The following is a 17,542-nucleotide window of genomic DNA, read 5'->3' on the forward strand; positions in this document are numbered from 1 at the left end:
ACAGCGCAAAAGCAAAAAGCAAGCAAGCAAGCAAGCAAGCAGCTAGCAAAGCCAAGCAGCAAAAGCCAAAAGCCAAAAGCCAAAAGTGCCTGGTCACACCCCCCCCCCCCCTCCTCTCTTCCCCATCCCGCCACAGCCAGACTGCCGGGGGGGGGGGTGGGGGAAAAGGCACAGCTGCCAGACATAACACACGATATTGGGATAAAGGCTGTCACCCCACGACACTCCACCCCTTATCCCATATCGTGAAGATACAATAAAAAACATTCATTTCACTTACTCACACCTTTTGACACTTACGCATTCCTCTCATCTTACTTGCTCAAACTTTTGACACTTACAGTTTCCTTCTGTCTCACATTCAACAAACAATGACAGTCATATATGAGTCTCATCCCACAATCAGGTCTCCCTGAGGTACACACCGTGTTGTTCCATCTTTCTGCATTATCCACCATGTATAACCTGGTCCTTGAGCAAAGACAATCCCACGGATGGGTTTGTCTGTGCTCGAGGCAGGGTTGATCCATACTGTCTTTCCCAACAAACCTCTGACATGGGCCACTGGGGCTTTATCCCCATCTACTATATTAAGGAGCTCAGACTGAGCAGGACCCGCTCGGTTGGTGGAACCTCGAGTGTTAACTAACCAGGTAGCCTTTGCCAAATGCTGCTCCCAGTTTTTTAAAGACCCCCCTCCCAATGCCTTTAAGGTGGTTTTTAACAATCCATTGTACCTTTCCACCTTCCCTGCAGCTGGTGCATGATAGGGGATATGGTATACCCACTCGATGCCATGTTCCCTAGCCCAAGTATTAATAAGATTGTTTTTGAAATGAGTTCCATTATCCGACTCAATTTTTTCGGGAGTACCGTGCCACCAAAGGACCTGCTTCTCAAGGCCCAAGATAGTGTTACGGGCTGTAGCATGGGACACAGGGTAGGTTTCCAACCATCCTGTGGTGGCTTCTACCATGGTTAGTACATAGCGCTTGCCCTGGCGGGTTTGAGGCAGTGTGATGTAGTCAATCTGCCAGGCCTCCCCGTATTTGTACTTAGACCACCGCCCCCCATACCAGAGGGGCTTCAGTCGCTTGGCCTGCTTAATGGCAGCGCACGTCTCACAGTCACGAATAACCTGAGAGATACTGTCCATGGTTAGATCCACCCCTCGGTCTCGTGCCCACTTATAGGTGGCATCTCTACCCTGGTGGCCTGAGGCATCGTGGGCCCATCGTGCTAAGAATAACTCTCCCTTATGCTCCCAGTCGAGATCTATCTTCAACTCCCCTATCTTTGCAGCCTGATGTACTTGCTGGTTGTTTTGCTGCTCTTCATTAGCTCTACTTCTGGGGACATGGGCATCTACATGGCGAACCTTCACAGGTAACTTCTCTAACCGGGTAGCGATATCCTTCCACTCTTCCGCAGCCCAAATTGGTTTTCCTCTGCTCTGCCAGCTGGCCTCCTTCCATCTCTTCAGCCATCCCCATAGACCGTTGGCTGCCATCCAAGAATCGGTATACAAATAGAGCCTTGGCCACTTCTCTCTCTCTGCAATACCTAGGGCCAGTTGAATAGCTTTGATTTCAGCAAATTGACTGGATTCACCCTCTCCTTCAGTAGCCTCTGCAACCCGTCGAGTGGGACTCCATACAGCTGCTTTCCACCTCCGTTTCATCCCTATGACACGACAAGAACCATCAGTGAATAGGGCGTAACGTGTTTCTTCTACTGGCAACTGATTGTATGGTGGAGCTTCCTCAACCCGGGTCACTGGCTCTGGCTCCTCATCTGCGACACTAAAGCTTTCACCTTCGGGCCAATTTGTAATTATTTCTAGAATCCCAGGGCGATTTAACTTCCCAATTCGAGCGCGCTGCGTAATGAGGGCAATCCACTTACTCCAAGTAGCACTGGTGGCATGGTGGGTAGAGGGAACCTTTCCTCTGAACATCCATCCCAGCACCGGTAGTCGGGGTGCGAGAAGGAGTTGTGCCTCTGTACCAATCACCTCCGAGGCGGCTTGGACTCCTTCATAGGTGGCCAAGATTTCCTTTTCTGTTGGAGTATAGTTATCTTCAGACCCCCTGTAGCTCCGACTCCAAAATCCCAATGGTCGGCCTCGGGTCTCGCCAGGTAGCTTTTGCCAAAGGCTCCAGGACAGACCATGGCTCCCGGCTGCAGAGTAGAGCACATTCTTCACATCTGGTCCTGTCCTGACTGGACCAAGGGCTACAGCATGAGCGATCTCCTGCTTGATCTGGACGAAAGCTTGCTGCTGCTCAGGGCCCCAATGGAAGTCGTTCTTCTTGCGGGTAACCAAATAAAGGGGTCTCACAATCTGACTATACTCAGGGATGTGCATCCTCCAGAAACCTATAGCACCTAAGAAAGCTTGTGTCTCCTTCTTATCAGTTGGTGGGGACATAGCAGTGATTTTGTTAATAACATCCGCAGGAATCTGACGCCGTCCATCTTGCCACTTCACCCCCAAGAACTGAATTTCTCGGGCAGGTCCCTTGACTTTGCTCTTCTTAATGGCAAATCCGGCGTCCAGGAGAATATGAATTATCTTCTCTCCTTTTTCGAACACTTCTATTGCCGTGTTCCCCCAAACAATGATATCATCAATATATTGTAAATGTTCTGGAGCCTCACCCTCTTCTAGTGCAGCCTGGATCAGTCCATGACAGATGGTAGGACTGTGTTTCCACCCCTGGGGCAATCGGTTCCAGGTATACTGCACTCCCCTCCATGTAAAAGCAAACTGAGGCCTGCATTCTGCTGCCAGAGGGATGGAGAAAAACGCATTAGCTATATCAATGGTCGCGTACCACTTTGCTGCCTTGGACTCCAGCTCGTACTGCAGTTCCAGTATGTCCGGTACAGCCGCACTCAGTGGTGAAGTCACTTCATTCAAGGCACGATAGTCTACAGACAATATCCATTCTCCGTCAGATTTTCGCACGGGCCAGATAGGGCTGTTAAAGGGTGAGTGGGTTTTACTGACCACCCCTTGGCTCTCCAGCTCTCGAATCATCTTGTGGATGGGGATCACGGCATCTCGATTCGTCCGGTACTGCCTGCGGTGCACTGTTGAGGTGGCAATTGGCACTCGCTGCTCCTCTACCTTCAAGAGTCCTACTGCAGATGGGTTCTCTGATAGTCCAGACAAGGTATTCAATTGTTTAATACCCTCTATCTCCACTGCAGCTATTCCAAAAGCCCACCTGAATCCCTTAGGATCTTTGTAAAAGCCATTCCGGAGGAAGTCTATGCCCAAAATACACGGAGCCTCTGGACCAGTCACAATCGGATGTTCCTGCCACTCCTTCCCAGTCAAGCTCACCTCAGCTTCCAACAAAGTCAACTGTTGTGATCCCCCCGTCACTCCAGCAATGGAAAAAGGTTCTGTCCCCACGTGTTCCGATGGCATTAAGGTACACTGTGATCCAGTGTCAACCAATGCTTCATAGTCTTGTGGCTCTGATATGCCAGGCCATCTGATCCACACCTTCCAAAAAACCCGGTTCTCCCGTGCCTCTTCCTGGCTGGAGGCAGGGCCCCTCTAAGCCAGATTGTCCTTCTTTCCTTGGGCATATGCCTTGGAAGTTCCTTCAAGGGGATCGGACATGTCATCGTCATCGTCATACTTAACATCTCAGCTACGAGCGACCAGAGCTGCTATCTTTTTGGTTATACTTTCTCTTTTCTTCAAATCACGCACCCGTTGTGCCAAAGCAGCGGTGGGTTTTCCATCCCATCTCCTCATGTCTTCTCCACAATCACGCAGAAAAAACCATAACTCAGCCCGTGGGATGTACCTTCTCTCCCCATCAAAGGAGCGCCGGCGTTGGACACCAGGGCTTCTAATTTGTACAGCTGAGATTTGAATAAGGTCCTCCTTAATCTCTTCCCGGAGTTTCTTATGATTCTCCTCTATTTTGTCCTCTAGTTTCTGCAGTCGGGTTTCCACTGCTGCAATTCTGGCATGAGTTGGGCCATGCACAGCATCTGCGTACGCTCGAAGCTTCTTTGCCATATCGAGCACAGTCTCATAGGTATCATCCCGCTTCATTATTGCTAGGGCAGAAGCGTATTCAGGTGGCCCAAGTCGCACAAGTTTCCTCCACATTACAGGAGTGCATGGTACCAGGTCCGGATTCCTAGTTGTTGTGTCATCTGAGAAAATGAGCTCTGCCACCGCCATCTCTCTCAGGTGCTGGATCCCCTGTTCTATGGTCTTCCACCGTGTCTGCTGCATATAGAGATCATCCGTACACAGGTACCGTTCTGCTACGCTTCTTAGGACCCGTTCCCAGAGGCTGTGAGGGTTAGCCCCCCTCATCATACCTTGATCGATGGCAGGATCATGTGACAGGGATCCCAAATGCCTCGCTTCAGTACCATCCAAAATCGTAACCTCCCCTGCAGCATCCCAAAGGCGGACTAACCAACTAATTATAGATTCGTCAGGTTGTCGGCTGTAATCCTTTCTTAGGCCTCTGAGGTCCTTCAGAGAAAAGGAGTCAATATTAGCTCCAGATTCTGTGCCCCTTGATGTGGCCTCTGATTTTGGTGAGGGTTCTTCTCCTGCATCATCGTCATCATCCTCCACCTTTCGATCGGTCTTGCCTTTACACTTTCCACCTCTTGTATTAGCTGCAACAGCCATGGTTTGGGGCCATTTGTCTGATTCAGCTGCTAGCCTGGAGCCTGGGATGTTAGCTGCAGCCTGGGTCACTGGGATAGTAACTAACTTATCTCCCTGTTCCCTTTCTGCTATCTGCTGCTCCACAGTATCTAGCAGAGTACGGTAAACAAACGCCAAGGCCCAGCTCACTGCAGTAATCCTTTCTTCCTTAGTATTACCATGGCACTTCTCCCTCAAATACTTTGCCACCTCGACTGGATTCTGAATTTGATCAGATGGAAAGTCCCAGTCTATAGGATCAGAAAATTCCTTTAAAGTCTGGCCCATATCCTCCCATTTCCCACTCCAGTCAAGAATTTTCCTGCTTTGTTTTACTCCTGAATCAGGAGTCTCTCTAACCCCTCTAGAAATCTCAGCTTTCATTTTATATACACTCCAGACAGTATAGAAAAGGCTTAATAAATTAAATGCCAGAAAGATGGTTTCTTTCAAACTCAGGGGAAATTCAGTATTTTCTAATAGAGATGTCAACAATTTGTAGGAGAAGAAGGAAGACAAAGGCTGAAAAGCCCCTTCCCCTTCTTCTCCCCAAACAAACTGAGTTCACAGCCATGACAACAATCCACACATTCCTGAAATAAAGTCCAGCATTGTTATCCGACACATCATCACACATAAGGCCAGCACAATGACTACTCTGGTTAGTGCCCCCCGCTTACAAAAGCTACTTATTAGGGACAACATCAGAGCTATTTTTGGGTAAGGAAATAACCCTAGGGACCACAAAGGTATTAAAACTTCAAAAGCCCCTAGGGACCAGAAAAACCAGCAAGCTTCCACTCCAAATGACATTATGAATCACCAATATGCCCACAAAACAACCAAAACCAAAATATTATTGTTATAGGTTTTTTTTCCACTGTTTTTGGCCTCCGTTTCCCGGCCAATGCACCAAAAATATACTGTCCTGGTTTAGGACAAATTAGGGGAAATCTCCAAAAGGGAGCCCCCCAAAACAAAACAAACCTCCAACCACCCCTCCCCCAACACCGGGTTCGGGAAGGAATTTCTCGGAGGAGCAAAGTGGAAAACAAAACCTATTTATTTACAAGTAACAAAAGAACACTCCTCAGCACAAGAAAAGAAAAGAGACCAGACTGTGTTGTGAAGGGCGCTGAGCTTCTCTCGCAAGCTCCGGGTGTCCTGGAGCTCTCAGGTCAGGTCTGGAGCCGGTCCAGTATCTTCAGGGGAGGGGAAGAAAGAGGGAACAAAAGAAAAGGGAAAAGAAATAGCGCAAAAAGCAGAAAGCAAGCAAGCAAGCGGCTAGCCAAGCCAAGCAGCCAAAAGCGAAAGTGCCTGGTCACACACTCCCTCCTCTCTTCCCCGCCCCGCTGCAGCAAGACAGCCGGGGTGGGGGGGAGAGAGAAAAGGCACAGCTGCCAGACACAACACACGATATTGGGATAAAGGCTGTCACCCCACGACAGGGACCCATTAGAACACTTAACTCCTCCACGTCCAATAGCCCCAGATGCACCTCTCCTACCCCCTGATGAGCCTAGTCAAAACACCAGAAACAGGGTGGCACAATGAGCGGAAAGCAGATCAGGGGATGGGAATCAAGCAGCAGGATTATATCCCCTGTGTTGTGGTGTGTTGCAATATCCTGTTTTACCTTCTCCCTTCCCCCTCGCCCCTCGCTGAGTGTGCCCTGTCAATCAGGCTAACATACCAGCAAGGCGTCGTGTGATAGGTGTCCTTAGTCCCTTGAGACCCTGCCCCTTCACCTGGTTGGTGACTCACCTGTCCCCTCCCCTTCCCCTGTCCTGAGCTTAAAATGTGAATGAGACCATGCGGCCGGCATTCTGTTACCAGCAGTAGCCCAGTGCAGAGACCTCTGTACTCATGGAATAAACATCTGGCTACCTTCTAGCAGAATCCATTCCCTTTCTCTCTACCATTGCCAGAAGCTCTTTCTCCTGAGGAGAACGGAGTCCTGTCTTGTGCCCCGCTGCACTCTGCCGCCAGCCAAGGTATCTCTGGGGTAAAACACCGCAGTGCTGCCTGTGGCCCAGCAGCGAAGGTCAGTACTGGCCTGGGCACCATCTAACTGGTTATATTGGGATACATATTCCAATACCCTGAGGGAAGTACCCCTGTGTATGGTGCAGGGAGGAATTAGATTTGTAACTGTGCCTCTTGGTTCTTCTGACATAAGAATGTTCAAGAAATAATGGAAAGGATTACTAGAGGACCTCACTGGATTAGTGGAACAGTTAGATCAGTTTCTGGGGCCCAATATTTATACATGGGAAGAGATGGAATCAATAATAACCTGGTGTGAATCAATCTGGTGCTATTCACACCAGAAGAAAGAAAGATGATCTGAGTGGCTGAGATATGGATATGGGAAAGGGAGCATGTGCAAATACCTCCTGGGGATCTGAAAATGCCCATAGTGCGCCCCACCTGGGACCAGAACCGCACCAGGAGTAGGCAAGACATGGAGGAATATGGAATATTGATTATAAGAGGTAGCAAAGAGGCAGCTCCATGTAATTAAAATGCTCATAAAGCTTACAATGTGCAGCAAAGTAAGGAAGAAACCGTGACAGAGTGGCTAGAGAGACTGAGAAGGAATATGAGGCAATATTCAGGAGTTGACCCTGATACAGTGGTCCAGATCTTACTAGAGATAAATTTCATCACTCATGCCTGGCCAGATATAAGGAGAAAATTAGAAAAATTATATGGTTGGCAAGAAAGGAGGGTAGAGGATCTTTTAAGGGAAGCACAGAAGGTGTATGTAAAAAGGGACTAAGAGAAGGCCAAGGCAAAAGCCAAGGTAACGGTAACTGCCATTAGGGAAGGGAACCAGCATGCAAAGAACAACTCACGTAAGGCAGGAGGATTCCGAGTGCAGGAAGATAGATGGAGGGGGGATGCAGCTCCTTGGGACTGGGCACAAAAAGGAGAGTTTGGGAAACGGGGGAACCTACGACCAGTTTGCTTTTACTGTAAAGAGAGTGGGCATATCAGAAAGAATTTCCCCCAGAGGGAAAAGGAGCTGAGGGTCTGTGAGACTGAGCAAAAAGGAGAAGTGGAAGACTAGGGGTGTCAGGGGCTCTACCTCCTGGGGACAGGATACCATCAGGAGCCCCTGATAACTTTAAAAATAGATCCCCAGAAGGAAGAATTTGAGTTCTTAGTAGACAGAGGAGCTGAAAGAACTTATGTTGGTAGAATCCCAAAGGTGTGCAAAAAGGGTCAAGATACTGTGCAAATAGTAGGTGCTAAAGGGGAAGGGTTCAAAGTCTCAGTTATAAAGCAAATAAAGTTTGAAGAAACTAAATAGGAATTGGGGATGTTTTATTAGTTCCAGAAGCAGGGTGAAATTTGTTAGGATGGGGTTTACAGATGCAGTTTGACACAGTTTGACATATGAGTGCTCCCAGAGGAAGGGAAAATGGTAGTTAGACTGCTCCAATTAAGGGCAGAGGATGAGGGCAAAATTCATGAGATAGTGTGGGCAAAACCGAAAAACTGAGGCAAATTGAACATGAAACTTATAGTAATAAAAATAGTTAATGAAAACCATCCAGTTTGGGTACAACAACATCCACTCTCCCTGGAAGGGAGATGACGACTGCAGTCGGTGATCCAGGACCTACTTGAGGACAGGACCTTAGAACCATGTATGTCCCCCACAATACACCCGTATTACCAGTAAAGAAGTCAGATGGGACTTACAGGCTTGTCCAAGATTAAGAGAAGTGAACAAAAGAACTGTGAAATGGTACCCAGTAGTGCCTAACCCCTAAACAGTACTGAGTAATATTCCCCCAGCACACCAGTGGTTTAGTGTGATAGACCTAAAGGATGCTTTTTGGCCATGTCCACTGGCAGAGGAAAGTGGGATATATTTACCTTTGAATGGGAGTACCCTGATTCTGGGAGGAAGCAACAGCTTTGGTGGACTGGGTTTCCCCATGGGTTTTCTGAATCCCAAAAACTCTTTGGTCAAACCCTAGGAGAAGTAATACAACTCTTCTCCATCAAACCTGAGATAAAGCTCATCCAATGTGTAAATTATTTGCTTTTCTCAGGACAGGAAGAAAAAGAAGTTTGGGAATCCACTATAGTATTGTTAAATTTTCTGAGGGACCAAGGACTTTGGGTATCAAAAGGGAAACTCCAATTTCTAGAATAGGAAGTAAAATTCCTAGGACATGTGATTTGTCAAGGGAGCTGGGGGCTGAACCCTGAGAGAATTACGGGGGTAGTCTACTCCCATGGCCAAAAACTAAGAGGGAAGTCAGAAGGTTTTTAGGCCTGTTGGGATATTGTAGGCTATGGATTGAAGGATACATGCAAGCCATTGGTTCTTGTATGGAAAGTTAGTTGAAGAAGAGATTAGGTGGGGAAAAGGTAATGAACAAAAGTTTGAAGCTTTAAATTAAAAATTAGTCAGTGCACCAGCAATGAGTTTTCCTGTCACAGACAAACCTTTTTATCTGTTTATAGATGTAGAAGGAGGAGTAGCATATGGAGTACTAGCCCAGGACTGGGGACGATCCAGGAAACCAGTGGCCAATTTATCAGAATTACTAGACCCTGTCAGTCAGGGGTGGCCAACCTGCATTCAGGCTGTGGCAGTGACTGCCCTACTCATAGCAGAAAGAAAAAATTACACTTTTGGGGGAAAATTGAAGATATATATCCCAAATTCAGTAAGGAGTATCCTGAGCCAAAAGGCTGAGAAATTGCTCACTGGTTCCCGAGTGCTAAAGTATGACAACATCTTAATACAAAATGGTTTAGAGCTAATTGTGAGTAACCAACTCAACCCTGCCCAGTTTTTGTATGGAGAAACAGATGAGAAACTAATACATAATTGCCTAGAGGTTATAAACCATCAAACTAGAGTAGAAGAGAACCTAACAGATCAACCACTCCAAGGTGGAAAATTATTGTACCTTGATGGAACTTCACGGGTAATAAAGGGGCACAGGGTATCGGGGTACGCTATAGTGCATGAAGAGTTAGTGGCCATAGAAAAGAGAAAGTTACCTTCCAACTGGTCAGCCCAAGTGTGTGAGTTTTATGCCCTGAAGTGAGCTCTGGAAAAATTAGCACAGAAAAGGGGAATAATAGATACAGACTGAAAATACGCTTTTGGAATAGTGCATACATTTGGAAAAATTTGAGAAGAGAGGGGGCTATTGAATTCAAGGGGAAATGAACTGATTCACAAAAAACTTATTTTAGAAGAGTTAGAAACCTTACAATTACCAGAGAAAGTAGGGGTGATATATGTTAAAGGACATCAAAAAGGGGAGCAAGGGAACAATTTAGCCAATTTAGAAGCTAAAAATGCAACTGAATCAAAGACAGAAAAACTATTAATAGTATTAACAACCATGAGAGAAGTGCAAAAAGTCCCCGTATTCAGTGGGACAGAAGAGAAAGAACTCCTTAAAATAGGAGCCAAGAAAGATAACAAAAGGAAGTGGAGATTAGCAGATGGGAGACAAATGTTGAATAAAGCCCTGACCAAAAAATGCTAGAAGGCATACATGGAACAACACACTGGGGTACACAAGTTCTAAGTGATCAGTTACTAAGGGATTTGGGCTGCATAGGAATTTTCAGAATAGCTAAGCAAGTAACAGAACAGTGTGTAATATGACAACAAGTGAATAAGAAAATCGTGAGGAAAACACCCAGAGGAGGGCGAGAACAAGCTTTAAGGCCCTTTCAAAACATTCAAGTAGACTTTACTGAGCTTCCCCAGGTACAACAGTGGAAGTTTGTGCCAGAGATAGTAGAACAGGTGACTCATTGGGTAGAGGTGGTACCCACTGTGAAAGCCAATGCCAATGTTGTGAGTAAAACACTTCTAGAATCAATCATTCCCTTATATGGGATGGCAAACAGGATTGATTCAGAATGGGGAACTCATTTCATATCGAAGCCATTACAGAAAGTTTTTCAGGCCCTGGGAATGAAATGGGAATTACACACTCCATGGAGTCCGCAGAGTTCCAGTCGGGTTGAGAGAGTGAATTAAACTCTTAAGAGAGCTCTAGTTAAGCTAATGATTGAAACCCAAATGTCATGAATAAAATGTCTCCCTTTGGTCTTATTAAGAATTAGAAGCCAACACCAGTCAGATCTGGGGGTCTCATCTGATGAAATGATGTTTGGGTTACCCTTCCTGACCTCACCCCAGAGGGTTGCCACCTATGAGGAAGGGAAGCCAATGCCAAGAAATAACTGATTTCCATAGCACAAACCTTAGACGGACTAAGACATAAAGGGGCAATTCCTCAAACTACCACCCTGGATATCTGAATCCATAATATTAATCCTGAGGATTGGGTGATGACTAAGTCATGGAGAGATCAGCCTCTAACGCCTCAGTGGGAAGGTCCCTTTCAGGTACTGCTCACCACCGAATCGGCCGTGTGAACTGCACAGTGGGGATGGACTCATGGCAACAGAGTCAAAGGCCCAGTAGAAGAACCCAAAGAATGGACTGTAACATCGAGGCTGGGTGAAACAAGGTTGACTTTCAAGCAGAGACTGAGAGAGAACCAGAAAAACACCAAGATGCCCAAAAAGTACAGTCAAGCCTCCACCAACCAGCTTGAGAACTGTCTTCCTGTTTTCATGGGTGAGAATTACCAGCATCTGTTGAGGGGAAGTACACATGGGGCTGTAAGAGGTAATGGGACAGCTCCTTTAAGAAAATAGAAAAAAGGAAGGATGGCAAGACCAGGTTGGCCCCTTTGTTTGCTACCAAGAAGGCTCCATAGCATTGCTGTGGGTAGCAACCCCGTAGGCATGGTAAGGCAGGGACAAAAGGCCATACCAGACCTCTGTCATTCCTCAGTTGTCTTTTAATTCAACAGGGACTGGAGAGCAGGACCGAGTTGGCCTCTGTACTCACCCCTAAGATGCACCAACAATGGGCAGCAGCCACATGGGTACGGTAGATGGGAGTCAAAGCCATGCTGGACCTCTGGGATTCCCTTTTGTCCATTCCAAATAAGTGTGTCTAAGGAAAACCTGAGATTTTTTCTCCTGTTCCCATTGTCCTTGCCTATATTAATAGATGCTGGTATGACTCATTCAAGAGAGAGAGAAAATTTTTTACTTAATTGTTTGAGCAAAATGACTTCGAGAAAAAGAAAAGGGGGGCCTGTTATAGATGAGTAATCCTATGGCTGACTCTCACAATTAAGGGGTGAATATTTAATATATGTTAAGAGACATTTTGTAGATGTATAGTTATCCATCCCCTCCCCCTTGCATTGTTATCACAGGATGGCCTCATTAGTTGGGGCATTTGGGAGGGTGGGCTTGTTACTATGGCAGCACCTGAGCTCCAGTCAAGGTGTAAGACAGTGATCTCCACCACTGGACAGAGAAGAAGGAGTCAATTGACAAGACTTTGGGAGGGGCTAGAGGTATTAAGGACAGAACATCCATTTTGTAGATGAGCACACAGTGACTGAATCCTTTGCTCCCAGTGCTTTATTCTTTTCTTTATTCAGTCTTCTGTTGTATTTTGAAAAGGCCTTAATAAAGCATTTAACTTTTTGAAAGTAAAAATAGTTTCTCACATGGGGTTTGGGAATGTGAGGCAAGGTTGTCCACACTGAGTCAGCTCCAAGGTACAACTTCACTGACATGGCCAGACCTCCTTAGGAGCGGCCCTACATCAATATCAATCACAGAATGCTGCAATCACATCTTCTTTAAAGAGCACAGCAATAAAATACACTCCTTAAAAAAAGGATTGCCTATTTCATAGAAGCTCTTTGAAATATTTCTCCATAACTGTAAAAGGAAAAGTCCTTGCCGAACTGAACTAGACCGGATGGAAATAAAGGCAGATCCATGATTTGTCAGAAATTGCTTGACCCTAATGAGCATTTGAAGCTGAGCCCTTGAAGCTCAGGGCCTGAGAGTAGATTGCACAAACCCTTTCTGGAGTCAGAGTCGGAAGAAAACCCCAAAGTGTCTTGAGGAATCGATGGGTGACACTGAGGTCCATCCCCAAAACAGGCTCCTCATGGACTCCTTGGAGGAGAGAATTGGAGGCCAGAATGGCACAAAAACTGCTTGGACACTCATTGTGGAAATGAAAATCCAAAGTACCTAAAAAAACTTTGAGTATCTGAAAGCATTAATGAGCCCCACTGAGTGTTGTTACTGACAAAGCCTCTCCAGGGCCTAATTACAGCAGAAAATTGGAGGCCATGATTGCAGAAACCTCTCAGAGATTCCAAGACAAAAGCCAAACCCAAAGTCCTTTGAAAAACCTGCAGTACCTGCAGGGAGCATTCAGGAGCCCCGCGGGCCATTCCTGGCGAAGAATCCCCAGGGACTCCTTCCAGCAGATCCTTGAGGCCACTGGGATGTGGGCTAGGGGGGAATGCTGAGGGCAGGACAAGGGGCTGACAGTGCCCAGCCTGGCTGGGGCTGTGTCAGGAGGCTCCAGGGCCTCAGGACAAGGTGTCTCCTCACAGCCCTTGGAGGCACACACCCTGCTGTGCCCCAGGGCACCAAGACTTGGCTTCTCTTTGTCCCCACCTGTCATCACTGCCTGCAGTTCTCTGCTCTGCCTGGGGCCTGGGGACACTTTCTTATTGGTGCTCCTCAGTGGGACCCATTAAAAGTCCAAGAAACCTTGGAGTTGGAGTCTGACTTAGAGTTCTGGAGAGGTTTCTTCAGCTCCCTCTCAGGGACTGACGCTCAGGGCTCGACCACAAAGCCTTAGAGGCTCATTAAAGTCCTTGTGCTGTGTCTGTGCTGCTGAGCTGGGCTGGGCTCCTGGCACAGAGGCAGCTCCTGGAAACCAAGAAGAGCTTCAAAAGCACATTTCTCTTGATGAGCAGCTCTTCTGCCAGCCCAGCACGGCTGGGGCACTGCCGGCAGCCACCCCGGGCACAGCACAGAGACACAGAGAGCTTCAATCAGTCAGAGCTGGGAAGGGGCTGAGAAGTGCCTGGGGTAGCATCACTGCCAGCCCTTGGCACAGGAACCTCTGGCTGCAGGAGAAAGCAGCTGCAGCTCCTGGAGCCATCTCCTAAAGCTGGAACAGCCCAATGCCTACAGACCTTGTGAGTACATTCTCTGATTGTCTCTTGTGCAGAGCAGCCAGCGGTGCCCAGGGCTGTCGTGCAGAGCAGGGTCCTGCAGCCCAGGGCGCTGTGCTGGGGCCGGGACTCTGCTGCCTGCCAGGGACAGCTCTCAGCCAGCCCTGGCAGCTGCTCCCAGCACGGGGGGACAAGGTCTGGGTGGGAGGAGACAGCTGGTCAGGCTTGGAAGTTTTCTCCTTTTGAGGGGTGGATGCTGCATTGTTCAGGACTGCTCCCAGCATGGCATTAAACTGGAAAACATTTGCAAATAGAATAAACAGGGAGCCCAGCAAGGCAGGGGCTGCATAAAAGAGAAAATTGTGCTTTTTATTCTACTACTCTAGGTTACCTAGATGGGAAGTTGCACATAGATATTAATGTCTCAGTTCACATTTAGAAAAAAAAAAAAAAAGTTATCTCAGATGAGAGTAAACCAGATGCTGACAGAAATCAGCACAGGGCTCCTCATAGGCAGCATCAGTGTCACTTTTCCAGCCTCCTCAGGGTTTCTCTGACGTTGCCATCAGAGCCTGCAGAGCCAGAGCTGCCCATGAGCAGTGCCTGAGGCGGGAGGGGTCTGCAGGGCAGAGCTGAGCCCCCAAGGCTTAGCTGGGCTCTGGCAGCACTGGCAGAGCCCAGCCCTGGGCACAGGGAAGCAGCTGCTGGCAGGGACAGCTCCAGGCAGCAGAGCCTTGGGCAGGCAGAAGGGGGAAAGTGACACCAGGCTGTGCTGGGATATTTCAAATCCTCTCCAAACCCAACTATTCCATGAATACTTTTTTACAGATCTCCATGCCAAGGCACAGCAAATATCCAACAGCAGCTCCATCAGGCACTTCCTCCTGCTGGCACTGGCAGACACACGGCAGCTGCAGCTCCTGCACTTCTGCCTCTTGCTGGGCATCTCCCTGGCTGCCCTCCTGGGCAACGGCCTCATCATCAGCGCCGTAGCCTGCGGCCACCACCTGCACTCACCCATGTTCTTCTTCCTGCTCAACCTGGCCCTCACTGACCTGGGCTCCATCTGCACCACTGTCCCCAAAGCCATGCACAATTCCCTCTGGGACACCAGGAACATCTCCTACACTGGGTGCGCTGCTCAGCTCTTTTTCTGTCTCTTCTTCATCTCAGCAGAGCTTTGCCTCCTGACCATGATGTCCTACGACCGCTACGTGTCCATCTGCAAACCCCTGCACTACGGGACCCTCCTGGGCAGCAGAGCTTGTGCCCACATGGCAGCAGCTGCCTGGGCCAGTGCCTTTCTCTATTCACTGCTGCACACAGCCAATACATTTTCCCTGCCTCTGTGCCATGGCAATGCCCTGGGCCAGTTCTTCTGCGAAATCCCCCAAATCCTGAAGCTCTCCTGCTCCAAATCCTACCTCAGGGAACTTGGGCTTCTTGCTGTTAGCGGTTGTTTGGTGTTTGTTTGTTTTGTGTTCATTATTTTCTCCTATGTGCAGATCTTCAGGGCTGTGCTGAGGATCCCCTCGGAGCAGGGACGGCACAAAGCCTTTTCCACCTGCTTCCCTCACCTGGCTGTGCTCTCCTTGTTCCTCAGCACTGGCACATTTACCTACCTGAAGTCTCCCTCCATCTCCTCCCCATCCCTGGATGTGTCCCTGTCAGTTCTGTACTCGGTGGTGCCTCCAGCCCTGAACCCCCTCATCTACAGCCTGAGGAACCAGGAGCTCAAGGCTGCAGTGTGGACACTGATGACTGGATGGTTTCAGAAGCATTAAACTGCTGGCCAGTTTCTGCCAATCACTTGTAATAAAAGTAACCTTCAATACTTCTTGATGGTTTCATTTTTGAGGTTCTTTGTCTTTGTTTTAAATTTTAAATATTTTCTACAAAGTGATGTCATTGTTTGTGCTAACTTGGGGTTGCCAGTGCTGCTGCCGTGGCCCTGCCCCGCTGCCCTGGTGGCCCTGGTGTTGCTGCAGGGCCTGAGTGCTCTCAGGGCCGGGCACAGCCCTGGGGGTGGCAGTGCCGGGGCTGCAGCAGGCACAAGCCATGGGCACTGCTGGGGCAGCGCTGACGCCTCAGCCCAGGCCCTGGGGGCTCCAGGCTCCTCGCCCAGGCTCTCTCAAGAACACGCCCAGGCCAATGCTCAGCACAGAAAAGCCCCGTGAGCAGCCCCAGGCTGGCCGTGGGCAGGCTGGGGGCAAACAGCATGGCTGGGGCTCTGCAAGGGCCCTGGGGCAGACGGGAAGGAGCAGCAGAGCAGGGGCTGATCCATCCCCAGTGCGCTGCACAGCCCAGGGCAGCGTCCCAGAGCGTCCTCATGGAGCTGCCAACAACATTCCCCCTCTGCAGCCCTGGCCTCTCCCCCAGCTCACACAGGTGCCCCATCCTTGCAGGCACAGACACGGCAGCACTGGCTCAGCAGCCCCTGTTTGCATTGCACACAGCAGGGGGAGCACCCCCATGCTGATGGTCTGGGGACATGAACCTGAGGGAGCACAAATGCCATCAGCACCTGGGGCCAGCAAGGGCTGGGGGACACCAGGGAAACCACTCAGCTTTGTCCTGGCCTCTGCAGTCAGCCAGAAAATTTGTTCCCATCAGCTGGGAGTTTCCTGTGCCACTGCAGACTCTTGCTCAGAGCCAGGGCTGCCTGGCAGCCACCCTCAAACTGCCCTGAGCATTTCCTTTTATTTACCTTTGCTTTCTTTACTTTTCCCTGGAACAAATTTGATCTTTTTGCTTATCACAGGGGGCTTAGAACTGGACACAGCACTCGAGGTGCTGCCCAACCAGTACGGAGCACATGGGAAGAATCCCTGCCGTGTTCCTGCTGGCCACACCCTCCTGATCCAGGCCAGGAGCCATTGGCCTTCTTGCCCACCTGGGCACACTGCTGCCTCATTTCCAGCCTGCTGTTCATCTGTCACTTCAGGTCCCTTTCTGCCTGGCTGCTCTCCAGCCACTCTGTCCCCAGCCTGTAGTGCTGCAGGGGTTGTTGTGGCCAAAGTGCAGGACCTGGCACTTGGACTTGTTAAACCTCACCTTGTTGGATTTGGGTCCTGGATCCAGCCTGTCCAGGGGCCTGTGCAGAGCCCTCCTGCCCTGCAGCAGATCAATACTCCCAGCCAAATTGGTGTCACCAGGATTCCATGAGGCCCCAAAGCATCCCAATGGTCTCCATGATTCCATGAGGCCTCCCAGTGTCACAAGGTCCCTTTGGTTCCATGGGACCCCTTGGTGTCACAAATTCCTTTGGATCCTTGGTCCTCGCAGTGTCACAATGCCACTATGGCCCCCAATGTCCTGCAGTATCCCAATGGATCCTTGGTTCCATGGGGTGTCTGAGTGCAGCAATGCTCTCCTTGGTTCCACAGTGTCACAAGGGCCTCTTGATCTCAATGGCCACCATGGTGTCAAACATCTTTCCTTTATTCCAGGAGTCCCTGAGGAGCAGCACTGGCCCCTTGGTTCCATGGGGCCCTGCAGTGTCACAATGGGCCCATCATGACACCAGGTCGTGCTCTGTCACAATGCTCTGCATGGTTCCACAAGGCCCTGCATGGTCACAGAGGCTTCTTGGTTCCATGAGTCCTCAGAGCGCCACAATGAATTCCTGGTGCTGCAGTGTCACAATGGAGCTCTGGTGACAGAAGATCCTGCAGTGTCACCAGAGACCCTTGGTTCCACGGGGCACCACAGTGTCACAATTGTTCCCTCAGTTCCCAGAGTCCCTGCAATGGTGCAATGGCCCCTCGATTCCATTGTT

At 49.1% G+C, this 17,542-nt stretch overlaps 1 protein-coding gene and 1 long non-coding RNA gene across 2 annotated transcripts in view; both read left to right on the top strand.

Moving 5' to 3' along the window:
- LOC141727738 (uncharacterized) overlaps positions 1-17,542 on the top strand; it is a 667,665-nt gene that overhangs the window by 482,765 nt on the left and 167,358 nt on the right. The window lies entirely within an intron of this gene.
- LOC141727748 (olfactory receptor 14J1-like) lies at positions 14,958-16,534 on the top strand. The gene is made up of 2 exons (XM_074534033.1): positions 14,958-15,509; positions 16,526-16,534. Exons 1-2 carry the CDS (start codon positions 14,958-14,960, stop codon positions 16,532-16,534), a joined length of 561 nt encoding a protein of 186 aa, XP_074390134.1.

This window comes from Zonotrichia albicollis, unplaced genomic scaffold, assembly GCF_047830755.1.
Source record: "Zonotrichia albicollis isolate bZonAlb1 unplaced genomic scaffold, bZonAlb1.hap1 Scaffold_254, whole genome shotgun sequence".
NCBI lineage: Eukaryota > Metazoa > Chordata > Aves > Passeriformes > Passerellidae > Zonotrichia > Zonotrichia albicollis.

Coding starts and splice junctions, on each gene's coding strand:
- LOC141727748 (XM_074534033.1), top strand. CDS start 14,958: ATGATGTCCTACGACCGCTACGTGTCCATCTGCAAACCCCTGCACTAC.